The sequence below is a fragment of the Scyliorhinus torazame genome, chromosome 28 (genome assembly GCF_047496885.1).
Source record: "Scyliorhinus torazame isolate Kashiwa2021f chromosome 28, sScyTor2.1, whole genome shotgun sequence".
Lineage (NCBI taxonomy): Eukaryota > Metazoa > Chordata > Chondrichthyes > Carcharhiniformes > Scyliorhinidae > Scyliorhinus > Scyliorhinus torazame.
Genome location: NC_092734.1, coordinates 14,784,555 through 14,796,065, shown reverse-complemented (window position 1 = coordinate 14,796,065; position 11,511 = coordinate 14,784,555). Strand labels below are relative to the sequence as shown.

The window sequence follows — 11,511 nt, the reverse complement described above, 5'->3', positions numbered from 1 at the left end:
TTCGCTGATGGGAGCGGGGGCCTTTCCGCATCCCCTGGAGCTAGATGGGGCTCATCGGGTCCATGTGAGGAGACCCAAGGCCAATGAGCCACCACGGGCGGTGGTGGTGAGGTTTCACCGTCTCGTGGATAGAGAGTGTGTCCTGAGATGGGCCAAGAAGGAACGGAGCAGCAGGTGGGAGAATGCGGAAATCCGAATCTACCAGGACTGGAGCTCGGAGGTGGCAAAGAGAGCTGGTTTTAATCGGGCCAAGGCGGCGCTCCATCGGAAGGGGGTGAGGTTCGGAATGCTGCAGCCAGCGCGATTGTGGGTCACGTTTCAGGATGGACACCACTACTTTGAAACGCCTGAGGAGGCTTGGACCTTTATACAAACTGAAAAGTTGGACTCAAACTGAGGGTCTGTGGTTGTGGGGGGGATGTCGGATGTATACAGGGTTTTAAATATGCGTCGGGAATGTTCCACGGGTTGGCTGATGGATGGGGATGGGGGAAGAGGTCTGATGGGGAGATTGTGTGTGAATGTGGGCGTCGGTGCTGGAGGGAGGGGAGGCCCGGGGGATAGGGGAATGGGATAAGGCCGCAAAAGGAGCTGCGCCAGAGGGGGCGGGGCAGGCTTCGGAAAGCGCAGGCTTTTTCCCGCGTTAGGGAAAGACGGGGGGGGGGGGGGGCGTGGAGGAGCGCTCGCTGATTGCCGGGGAGGAGGGGAGAGGGGATTCCTACACGGGGGGGGGGGGGGGGGGGGGGGGGGGGGTCAAAGGGATGGCGGGGGAGGCCGGGGTCAGCAGGAGTCAGCTGACTTACAGGAGTGTTATGGGGGAGCAAAAGAGCTAGACATGGGTCTAGCGCGGGGTGGGGGGGGGGGATACTGGGTTGCTGCTGCATTGGCCGATGGGGAACTGGAAACAGAAGAGGTGGTCGGGACGGGGGTCCCCAGCCTGGGGGACTGGAGGGTGTGGGAGGCGCCGGCACGGAACTGGCCCAGGAAAGGAGATGGCTAGTCGGCGGGGCGGGGGGGGGGGGGGGGAAGCCCCCCAATCCGGCTGATAACTCGGAATGTGAGGGGGGAGCCTGAATGGGCCGGTTAAGAGGTCTAAGTGTTCGCGCACTTAAAGGGACTGAAGGTAGACGTGGTCATGCTTCAGGGGACACATTTGAAGGTGGCAGACCAGGTCAGGTTACGAAAGGGATGGGTAGGACAGGTATTCCATTCAGGGCTGGATGCAAAGAACAGAGGGGTGGCAATACTGGTGGGGAAGCGGGTGTCGTTTGAGGCCAAGAATATTGTAGTGGATAATGGGGGTCGATATGTGATGGTGAGCGGTAGGTTACAGGGGATGCGGGTGGTATTGGTGAACGTCTACGCCCCGAACTGGGATGATGCTGGATTTATGAAGTGCATGTTGGGGCGGATTCCGGATCTGGATGCAGGAAGCTTGAAAATGGGGGGGGGGGGGTTTCAACACGGTGTTGGACCCAGCATTAGATCGCTCCAGATCTAGGACGGGGAAGAGGCCGGCTGCGGCCAAGGTGCTTAGGGGGTTTATGGACCAGATGGGGGGAGTAGATCCGTGGAGATTTGCTCGGCCCCTGGCCAGGGAATTTTCTTTTGATTCTCACGTGCACAGAGCCTACTCCCGGATAGATTTTTTTGTTTTGAGCAGGGCGCTGATTCCGAAAGTGGAGGGAATGGAGTACTCGGCCATAGCCATCTCAGACCACGCCCCGCACTGGGTGGAGCTGGAGTTAGGAGAGGAGAGGGACCAACGCCCGCTGTGGCGTCTGGATGTGGGATTACTGGCGGATGAGGTGTGCGGGAGTGCATTGAAAGGTATTTGGAGGCCAATGACAATGGGGAGGTGCAGGTGGGGGTAGTATGGGAGGCGCTGAAGGCGGTGGTCAGGGGAGAGTTAATCTCCATCAGGGCTCACAGGGAGAAGAGAGAGGGCAGGGAAAGGGAGAGGTTAGTGGGAGAGATCCTAAGGGTGGATAGGAGATATGCAGAGGCCCCCGAGGACCATAAGACCATAAGACATAGGAGTGGAAGTAAGGCCATTCGGCCCATCGAGTCCACTCCACCATTCAATCATGGCTGATTTCAACTCCATTTACCCGCTCTCTCTCCATAGCCCTTAATTCCTTGAGGAGGGATTACTTAGGGAGCGGCGAAGTCTCCAGACGGAATTCGACCTGTTGACTACGGGGAAGGCAGAGGCACAGTGGAGGAAGGCACAAGGGGCGACGTACGAGTATGGGGAGAAGGCGAGTCGGATGCTGGTACATCAGCTCCGTAAGAGGATGGCAGAGAGGGAGATAGGTGGAGTCAAGGATAGCAGAGGAACTACGGTGCGGGGTGCGGAGTGCAGTGAAAGTAAATGAGGCATTTAAGGACTTCTATGAGGAGCTGTATAGATCACAGCCCCCAGCGGGGGTAGAGGGGATGCAAAGATTTCTTGATCAACTGAGGTTCCCGAGGGTGGAAGAGCAGGAGGTGGCTGGTTTGGGGGCGCCAATTGGGTTAGAGGAGCTGGTTAAAGGACTGGGGAGCATGCAGGCGGGGAAGGCCCCGGGGCCAGATGGGTTCCTGGTTGAGTTTTACAGGAAGTATGCGGACCTGTTAACCCCGTTGCAGGTGAGGACTTTTAATGAGGCGAGGGGGGGGACCCTGCCCCCGACAATGCCCGGAGCACTGAGATCTCTGATCCTGAAGTGGGACAAGGACCCACTGCAATGTGGGTCGTATAGACCGATCTCGCTCCTCAATGTGGACGCTAAGCTGCTGGCAAAAGTGCTGGCCACGGGAATTGAGGACTGTGTCCCGGGGGTGATTTATGAGGACCAGATGGGATTTGTAAAGGGCAGGCAGCTAAACACCAATGTGCGGAGACTCCTAAATGTGATTTTGATGCCATCGGTGGAGGGAGAGGCGGAGATAGTGGCAGCTATGGACGCGGAGAAGGCCTTTGACCGGGTGGAGTGGGAGTATCTCTGGGAAGCGTTGCGGAGGTTTGGGTTTGGGGAGGAGTTTATTGGTTGGGTTAAGCTTCTCTATAGAGCCCCGGTGGCGAGTGTGGCTACGAATCGGCGGAGGTCGGAGTATTTTCGGCTGTATCAAGGGACGAGGCAGGGGTGCCCCCTGTCCCCCCTGTTGTTTGCATTAGCAATTGAGCCTTTGGCCATGGCATTAAGGGAGTCCAGGAAATGGAGGGGGGTGGTCCGAGGGGGAGAGGAGCATTGGGTGTCGCTGTATGCGGATGACCTGTTGCTGTATGTGGCAGATCCAGTGGAGGGGATGGTGGATGTCATGCAGATCCTAAGGGAATTTGGGGACTTCTCGGGCTACCAGCTCAATGTAGGGAAGAGTGAGCTTTTTGTGGTGCATCCGGGGGATCAGGGAAGAGGGCTAGACAACTTACCGTTGAGGAGGGCGGAAAGGAGCTTTCGGTAGCTGGGAGCTGGGGGGCCCCGCACAAACTTAATTTGACGCGGTTGGTAGAGCAGATGGAGGAGGACGTCAAACGACGGGATGTGTTGCCACTCTCGCTAGCGGGCAGGGTAGTCAATTAAAATGATGGTCCTCCCGAGGTTTCTTTACGTGTTCCAGTGCCTTCCTATTAAGATTACCAAGGCCTTTTTTAAGCGGGTAGGTAGGAGCATCATGGGCTTTGTGTGGGCAAACAAGACCCCGAGGGTAAGGAGGGGGTTTCTGGAACGTAGTAGGGACAGGGAGGGCTGGCGTTGCCGAATCTGGAGGGCTATTATTAGGCAGCCAACGTAGCGATGATCCGTAAATGGGTGATAGAGGGAAAGGGGGCGGCATGGAAGAGGTTGGAGATGGCGTCCTGCAAAGGAACGAGCCTGAGGGCGCTGGTGACGGCACCGCTGCCCCTCTCGCCGACAAGGTACACCACGAGTCCGGTAGTGGCGGAAACGCTAAAGATCTGGGGGCAGAGGAGACGACATACGGGTGAGATGGGAGCCTCGGTGTCGTCCCCGATCCGGGAGAACCATCGGTTCGTCCCAGGAAGGATGGACGGGGGGTTTCGGAGCTGGCATCGGGCAGGGATCAGAAGGATGGGGGACCTGTTCATAGACGGGACGTTTGCGAGCCTCGGGGCGCTGGAGGAGAAGTTCAGGTTACCCCCGGGAAATGCGTTCAGGTATATGCAAGTGAGGACGTTTGTGAGGCGGCAGGTGAGGGAATTCCCGTCGCTCCCGGCACAGCGGATCCAGGACAGGGTGCTTTCGGGTGTATGGGTAGGAGAGGGCAAGGTTTCGCCGATATATCAGGAGATGAAAGAAAAGGGGGAGGCTTCGGTAGAGGAGCTGAAGGGTAAATGGGAAGAGGAGCTGGGGGAGGAGATTGAGGAAGGTCTGTGGGCTGATGCCCTGAGTAGGGTCAATTCCTCTTCCTCGTGTGCCAGGCTTAGCCTGATACAGTTTAAGGTTGTTCACAGAGCGCATATGACGGGGGCGAGGCTGAGTAGGTTCTTTGGGGTGGAGGATAAATGTGGGAGGTGCTCGGGAAGCCCGGCGAATCACGTCCGCATGTTTTGGTCGTGCCTGGCACTGGAAGGGTTCTGGAGGAGTTTCGCGAGGACTATGTCCAAGGTGGTGAAAGTCCAGGTCAAACCAAGTTGGGGGCTGGCATTATTTGGGGTGGCGGACGAGCCGGGAGTGCAGGAGGCGAAAGAGGCCGGCATTCTGTCCTTTGCGTCTCTGGTAGCCCGGCGAAGAACCTTGCTATTATGGAAGGACGCCGAGCCCCCCAGTGTGGAAGCCTGGATAAATGACATGGCAGGGTTCATTAAGCTGGAGAGGATAAAGTTTGCCCTGAGAGGGTCTGCGCAGGGGTTCTTCAGGCGATGGCAACCGTTCCTTGACTATCTCGCAGAGTGCTAGAAGGAGCTCGGTCAGCAGCAGCAACCCAGGGAGGGGGGGGATATTTCTTTATGGGGGGGTGGGGGGGGGGGGATATTTGGGTGGGTGGGGGAGGTTTTTTTTCCCAGGTAGTATTTGTACAAACATAGGGGAGATATAATATGTGTGGGAGAAACCCATTGTATGGGTTCTATACTATGTTTGCTTGACATGTTTACGTTTTGTTTTGCTCTTTTATCGTTTTTCTTTTCTGTTACGGGATGGGGGGGGGTTGAAAATTTTTGTTGGAAAAACTTTGAATAAACTTTTTTTTTTCAAAACTCATTGAGAAAGTAGCTACAATGGAGATGGTGATGTGGAAATGCCGGCGTTGGACTGGGGTGGGCACAGTAAGTAGTCTTACAACACCAGGTTAAAGTCCAACAGGTTTGTTTTGAATCACTAGCTGTCAGAGTGCAGCTCCTTCCTCAGGTGAATGAAGAGGTGGGTTCCAGAAACACCTATACAGACAAAGTCAATGATGCAACTGTGATTATCCCTCTCTCCAGTTGCTCCGCCTGGACCTGTAAAGACTTAATTACCTGCAAAGACTCGCATTCAAAGTATCGTCTTGCATCATTGACTTATGTGTTTCTGGAACCCACCTCTTTCACCTGAGGAAGGAGCTGTGCTCCAAAAGCCAGTGATTCGAAACAAACCTGTTGGATTTTAACCTGGTGTTGTAAGACTACTTACAATGGAGAATGATTAATAAACAGAGCGTAAGTTTAAAAAGCCTCGTATAGTGGGTTGCACTGCCTAAATAGGGTGGTGAATACAGCATCAGTAGGTAGTCTTCAAAGAAAGCAATTTGTTAAAGAGTTGGAGGAAAGTAAACCACATGGATATTTGGGGGTGGGTGGGTAGGTAGGTAACTGGACTGCTTTTCAAAAGAACCAGTGCAGACTCAATGGGCTAAATGGCTGCCTTCTGTAATACCCGGTTCTCACCTTGGATCTGTGGCCACTGCGACAACGGCTCGATAAATATCCTCTTCCGTCATCGTGCTCCAGGTTAGAAAAATCCCCATTCCTTTTGCGTGTATCCTCGTCATGATGTCATAATGGTCTCCAAAGAATGGAACCCCTACCACTGGCACCCCGTGGTAGATGGACTCGTAGATGCCATTGAGGCCCCCGTGGCTCAAAAACGCCTTTACATTTCGATGACCTAAAGCCAGAACCAAGTTAAGAAAGTCAGTGAAATATCAGGCCGAGGGAAAAGCTCTCCTCCGGCAGCTACTTTCCAATTAACAACCTTGTTGACTGTATACACCCCAGAATATGTACACATACTCAACCCCTCAAAATACATTTGTATAGGGCAGCACGGTGGCACAGTGGTTTGCATTGCTGCCTACGGCGCTGAGGACCCGGGTTCGAATCCCGGCTCTGGGTCACTGTCCGTGTGGAGTTTGCACATTTTCCCCGTGTCTGCGTGGGTTTCGCCCCCACAACCCAAAAGATGTGCAGGATAGGTGGATTGGCCACCCTAAATTGCCCCTTAATTGGAAAAATAATAATTGGGTACTTTAAATTACTTATTTTTTTAAAATACATTTGTCTTTCACCCAAGCATGTGTCATTAGAGACAGGTTCCCTTGTATGGAAACTGTACTCGGCCTCTGCTTTCAAACTTCATTTCTGAGATTCCAGTTTCTTACCTGATAATTCCAACAGGCCCTTAGAGGTAATTGGGACGTTTTCTATGACACAAACATGTCCGTTTTGAAAATAAGAGCACCTGCAAAATGCCAGTCCCTTGGCTGTCTATAATTTAGGTTTTTAACCATGTCTTATCGTTTCTCAATCAGATTTCTGGAAGACTTTTTTTTTTTAAATTTAGAGTACCCAATTCATTTTTTCCAATTAAGGGGTAATTTAGCGTGGCCAATCCATCTACCCTGCACATCTTTGGGTTGTGGGGGCGAAACCCACGCAGACACAGGGAGAATGTGCAAACTCCACACGGACAGTGACCCAGAGCCGGGATCGAACCTGGGACCACGGCGCCGTGAGGCAGCAGTGCTAACCACTGAGCCACCGTGCTGCCCTGGAAGGCTTTTTTTAACCTAATTCTATCTCATTGCTTCAAGACTGTTAACACAAACCCAACAGGTCATTCTGCGGTATCCACTCCATCAGCTTTGTGTTGTTCCCCAACGATCTTGGCTTTTTTCCAAAAAACCTAAGGGTTAAAAAAATATTGTTTGGTCTCATGCAGTCACTGTTCCACAAAGTCCCTACAGTGCAGAAGGAGGCCCAACGGCCCACAGCGTCTGTACCGACCCTCCGAAAGGGCACCCGACCGAGGCCCACTCCCCTGCCCTATCCCCGTATCCCCATCTAACCGGCACATCTTCGGATACCAAGGGGGTAATTTAGCCTGGCCAATCCACCTAACCTGCACATCTTTGGACTGTGGGAGGAAACCGGAGCACCCGGAGGAAACAGCTTTGGGAGACAGGCTAATGTCACGTGACTAGTAATCCAGAGGCCCACGCGACTGCTCTCCAGACATGGGTTCAAATCCCACAAGGTAACTGGTGGAATTGAAATTAGATGTACAAATCTGGAATAGAAAGCTCTTCTCAGTAATGGTAACCACCACAATTATCATCGACTGTCACAAAAACCCACCTGGTTCACTAATGCCCTTTAGGGAAGGAATTCTGTCATCCTTACCTTGCCTACAAGCAACTCTTAGCTGCCCTCTGAAATGTCCTAGCAAGCCACTCAGTGCAAGGTCCATTAGGGGTGGACTATAAATGCAGGCCTGACCAGCGACACCCACATCCCATCAAAGGATAAAAAGGGAAATTTTTAAAAATCAGCTCGCAGGAAAGCAGTCGACAATACATGGGTCTTGGTGCGGGGTGGGGGGTCTCAGAGTCACTGGAATTATACCAGGACTTTGAGGTTAAATTATGTGAACAGGTTCCATAAACCTGGCTTACATTCCCTCAGGTGTAGAAGATTGAAGAATGCTCTGATTGAGATGTTGTAAATGACCAGGGTGTTTACACATGCTATTTCCTCTGTTAGGGAAGTTGGGAATGATGGGAATTTACCTCAAAATTAACCGAGGGGGAAAGTTTCCACGCACTGCAGTAGAACTCTGGAAATATTTTGTGTCAGGACAGTTGGAGGTGGCGTATGAAGAGATGGGGGGGGGTTAATGGTATTGAGGTACCAATCACAGTCATGATCTAATTGTCCCGTGAAGCAGGCTGGAGGGGCACAATGGTCTACTCCTCTTCCTATGTTCCGAGTTTGAAATGTTCCTTCAGTGCAAAATTGGTCTTTCGTTTCTTTCCCCATTGCTTTCCCAATGACGTACTGTGACCATACTGGTCCAGTGCTCAATATTACTATTCCACTTGGTCGTTTAAAGTTTATCATTACCAATCGTATTTATGCAATCAGTGTTCAGACTTCCTTTTAAAAAGATATCCTTTGAAGTTCTGAGGAATTGAACAAACAAATGTGATATAAAATAGTTAGTTCAAGTATTAGTTACAGTAATGTAGATGTGGGCCAGTCTGAGAGTAGTGAGTTCACAAAGGACAAAGGAATTCAGAAAGCATGGCAAGGATGGGGAAAAGGATGCTGGGTAACAAGAGGCCCAGGGTTAAGGAATGCGAAGTGAGCCAATCAGGATGTATGGCTAGGTCAGGAGGGGTATAGGATGACCTATGGGAATCTTGTATGTGAAACGTGATGCCATTTGAATGTATTTGCAGAGATCTCTTTGCCTCCGACCTCACTCGGTTCTAGGGTTCCAAGAGACAGCTTCTGTGTTCTGAATCTCTGTGAAGCGAGTCAGCCTTGCAAGTTGGTTAAAATAAATACTATACCTACAAATCCATCTTGAGTTTTATTGAGGCCAGACTGACGGGTAAAGAATTCAATATTGTCATATGGTGCCGAAACCCGGGATTTCTCCAGACGGTCACCGGCCAGCTGCGAAATCAGAATTCGACTGATGTTGGACAAGGAAAGTGGAAATGGGCCCACAATGTGTGTAGCTGGAAAATGACCACATTGGTTTTCCCCTCTTCTCATGGTCTGATTGGTCTGGTCACTCGCGGTTGGTACGGAAAGATCGTCTCGACAAAATCAAAGGTCAGTCTGGGGTTAGAAAATTAAACTGATGGGATATCATAATATTGATAGTTCAGTTTTGGTTAATTGTGGAATTGATGGGACAAAGGATGGTTTAATTCCACGTGTGTGTGTTTTGGAATTGATGGGACATCGAAAGGATGGTTTAATTCCACGTGTGTGTTTTGGAATTGATGGACATCGAAAGGATGGTTTAATTCCATGTGTGTGTGTTTTGGAATTGATGGGATGTCGAAAAGACGGTTTAATTCAAAGTGAGTGTTTTGGAAACTATAGTTGATTAAGCTGAAATTGTATCCTTGGACTGTAGTGGCGAACAACGCAGTCTTGAGGACTAGTTCGAGATTATGGGGAATTGCTTGGATAACACGAGTGATCCAAACAGTTCATTGCAAATATTATGTGATATTTATCCAGATAAAGCGAGGGATTTTAGAAACATGTCAGCGACTTTAAGGAAGAAATTGGGTGACGAATGGCCACTAGGGGGGCACTAAAGATCTGGACATCATTAATAAAATTCAGGGTGAAATCTGCAAAAAGCCAAAGTATGAAAGCAAAAGAGTTAATTGGATTATGGAGACAATATTGTCAAGAGGAGAGGGATAAGATCGTGTTACCAAGTTGGTAAGAAAATGCCCTTAAAATGGGGATTCCAATTAAAAGAGAGGGAGACACCTAGCGGGGCAGCCTCGAGTTTAAAAAATGGGCTACGTAGTTCAATGGCTGGCCTTGTATTGACAGAGGCAGATGGTGACCTAGAGAATTGGACCATGTCGGTTGGAGTCCCGACTGCACCAGTAGCATTGTCTGCACTAATTCCAGAACCACCAGGGTGCCATAATTTATATCCAGTCACTGCTCCCCAGATTCAAATCATGCCAGCCTCTCCAGTCCCTTCGGTTGATAGTTTGGGTCCTATTTCTGCACCTCCACCGTCTGTTAGAGAAGGGGAGCTCTGTTCCACAAGCCCAGTTAGGACCAGATCTCGGACAAGGAGCGAGGGGCCTGATCCTATCCAGAAACAATTACGCATACCACTTAGATCCCTTAAGACTGATATGGTAGGACAGAAAAGTATGAGAACAAAGAAAGAGGACGGGAATGGTTCTGAGGAGCCGGAGCTCCCCCTATCGGAAGGGAAGGACGTCAAAGTCTTTGAAGAGCCAGAGGAATCCGCTAAAGCGCCCCCTAGTGAGACTCTGAGACAGTTGCCGATTAGGAAAATACCCAACCCGGATGTTGCAACAGCAGCAGCCCAGCCCAGCATTTATTTCCCATGGAGACCCAGTAAGATGATGGCTATTCTGGCTGCAATCCCAGACAGGAAGAAATCTCCTGCTGCTTTTGTGGACTATCTGAGAACTACCATCTCAGTTTATCAAGCTGATTCTAGGGATCTCTGGGCCCTAGTCCAGCAGCTTTTAACCCTAGCAGAGTACCGCAGACACCTCAACTACCTGAATTATGCTAGCCATGCTGCATTTCAGCCAGCCCATGCCTTGGACGATGATAGACGGGCACAAATCCTGAATGCGTTGAATGCCACATTTCAAAAGCCCATAAACATCTCTGCTATCTTAGATCTCAAACCTAAAAAGACTGAGGAGCCAGAGGAATTTCTGGAACGTTTTAATGAAATCTACCGTGGGCAGTCAGGCGACTTGCTGTACCAAAATGGTCAGAATTCCCCTCAATATTGTGCTATGTTAATGCATTGCCTACCACCTTCCATGGCTACTGCCGTGAAATGTAATAACATGAATTGGACAGAGAACGACCCTTCCCAGATGGCCCGGGCAGTCAGATTTTATTGGAAGGAGGGTGTAGGCCAGGAAGGAGACTCAGTTACAAAGATTAAGACTGAGTATGTAATGAAAAAGGATGATCTGAGACCCCAACAAGCGGCAGATACGGTGGCTTACCAGCTGGAACCCAAATATTGTGACCTTGGGTGGGTGGATCAACACTGGAGAGGATATCAAACCCAACCAAATGGACCTTCAGCCCCTCTTTATGGCCCACCGTATGCACCAACAGCTTTACAACTGACCCCCCCCCCGAGGGGCCATTGGTCTACTGGGAAAAGAGGACGGGGCAGATATAGAGGGAACAATACGTGTTTTAATTGTGGCTGTACAGATCACTGGCATCAGGAATGCCCCTTTAAAAGACGGGCAGCAGAAGGAGACTACCCGACCCAAAGGAGGGGGTACCCACCAAGGGAAGGACAGACGAGGTACACCGACTTCTCCCAGGCAAACCCTTTCCCAACACAAGATTGACTAGCTAATTTAGTCATAAGGACTCTCCAATCGGACAGGGAACCTATTATTTCTCTGCAGACAGGAGATCAACATTACCCATTTATAATCGACCTTGGAGCAGCCATGTCTTCGGTGCAATCAGAACTTCGACTACCGCTATCTGACCACACCCAGCATTTGTCGCGGTTCCAAGGACAGGTG

General features: G+C 50.8%; 1 protein-coding gene across 1 annotated transcript in view; it reads right to left on the bottom strand.

Moving 5' to 3' along the window:
* Positions 1 to 11,511, bottom strand: part of LOC140403539 (2-hydroxyacylsphingosine 1-beta-galactosyltransferase-like) — a 30,774-nt gene that overhangs the window by 1,407 nt on the left and 17,856 nt on the right. The window contains exons 4-5 of the mRNA XM_072491527.1: positions 7,030 to 7,106; positions 5,870 to 6,089 (exon numbers count right to left, since the gene is read on the bottom strand). Of these exons, the coding sequence (XP_072347628.1) occupies positions 5,870 to 6,089; positions 7,030 to 7,106 (297 nt within the window). The remainder of the gene's footprint in view (positions 1 to 5,869; positions 6,090 to 7,029; positions 7,107 to 11,511) is intronic.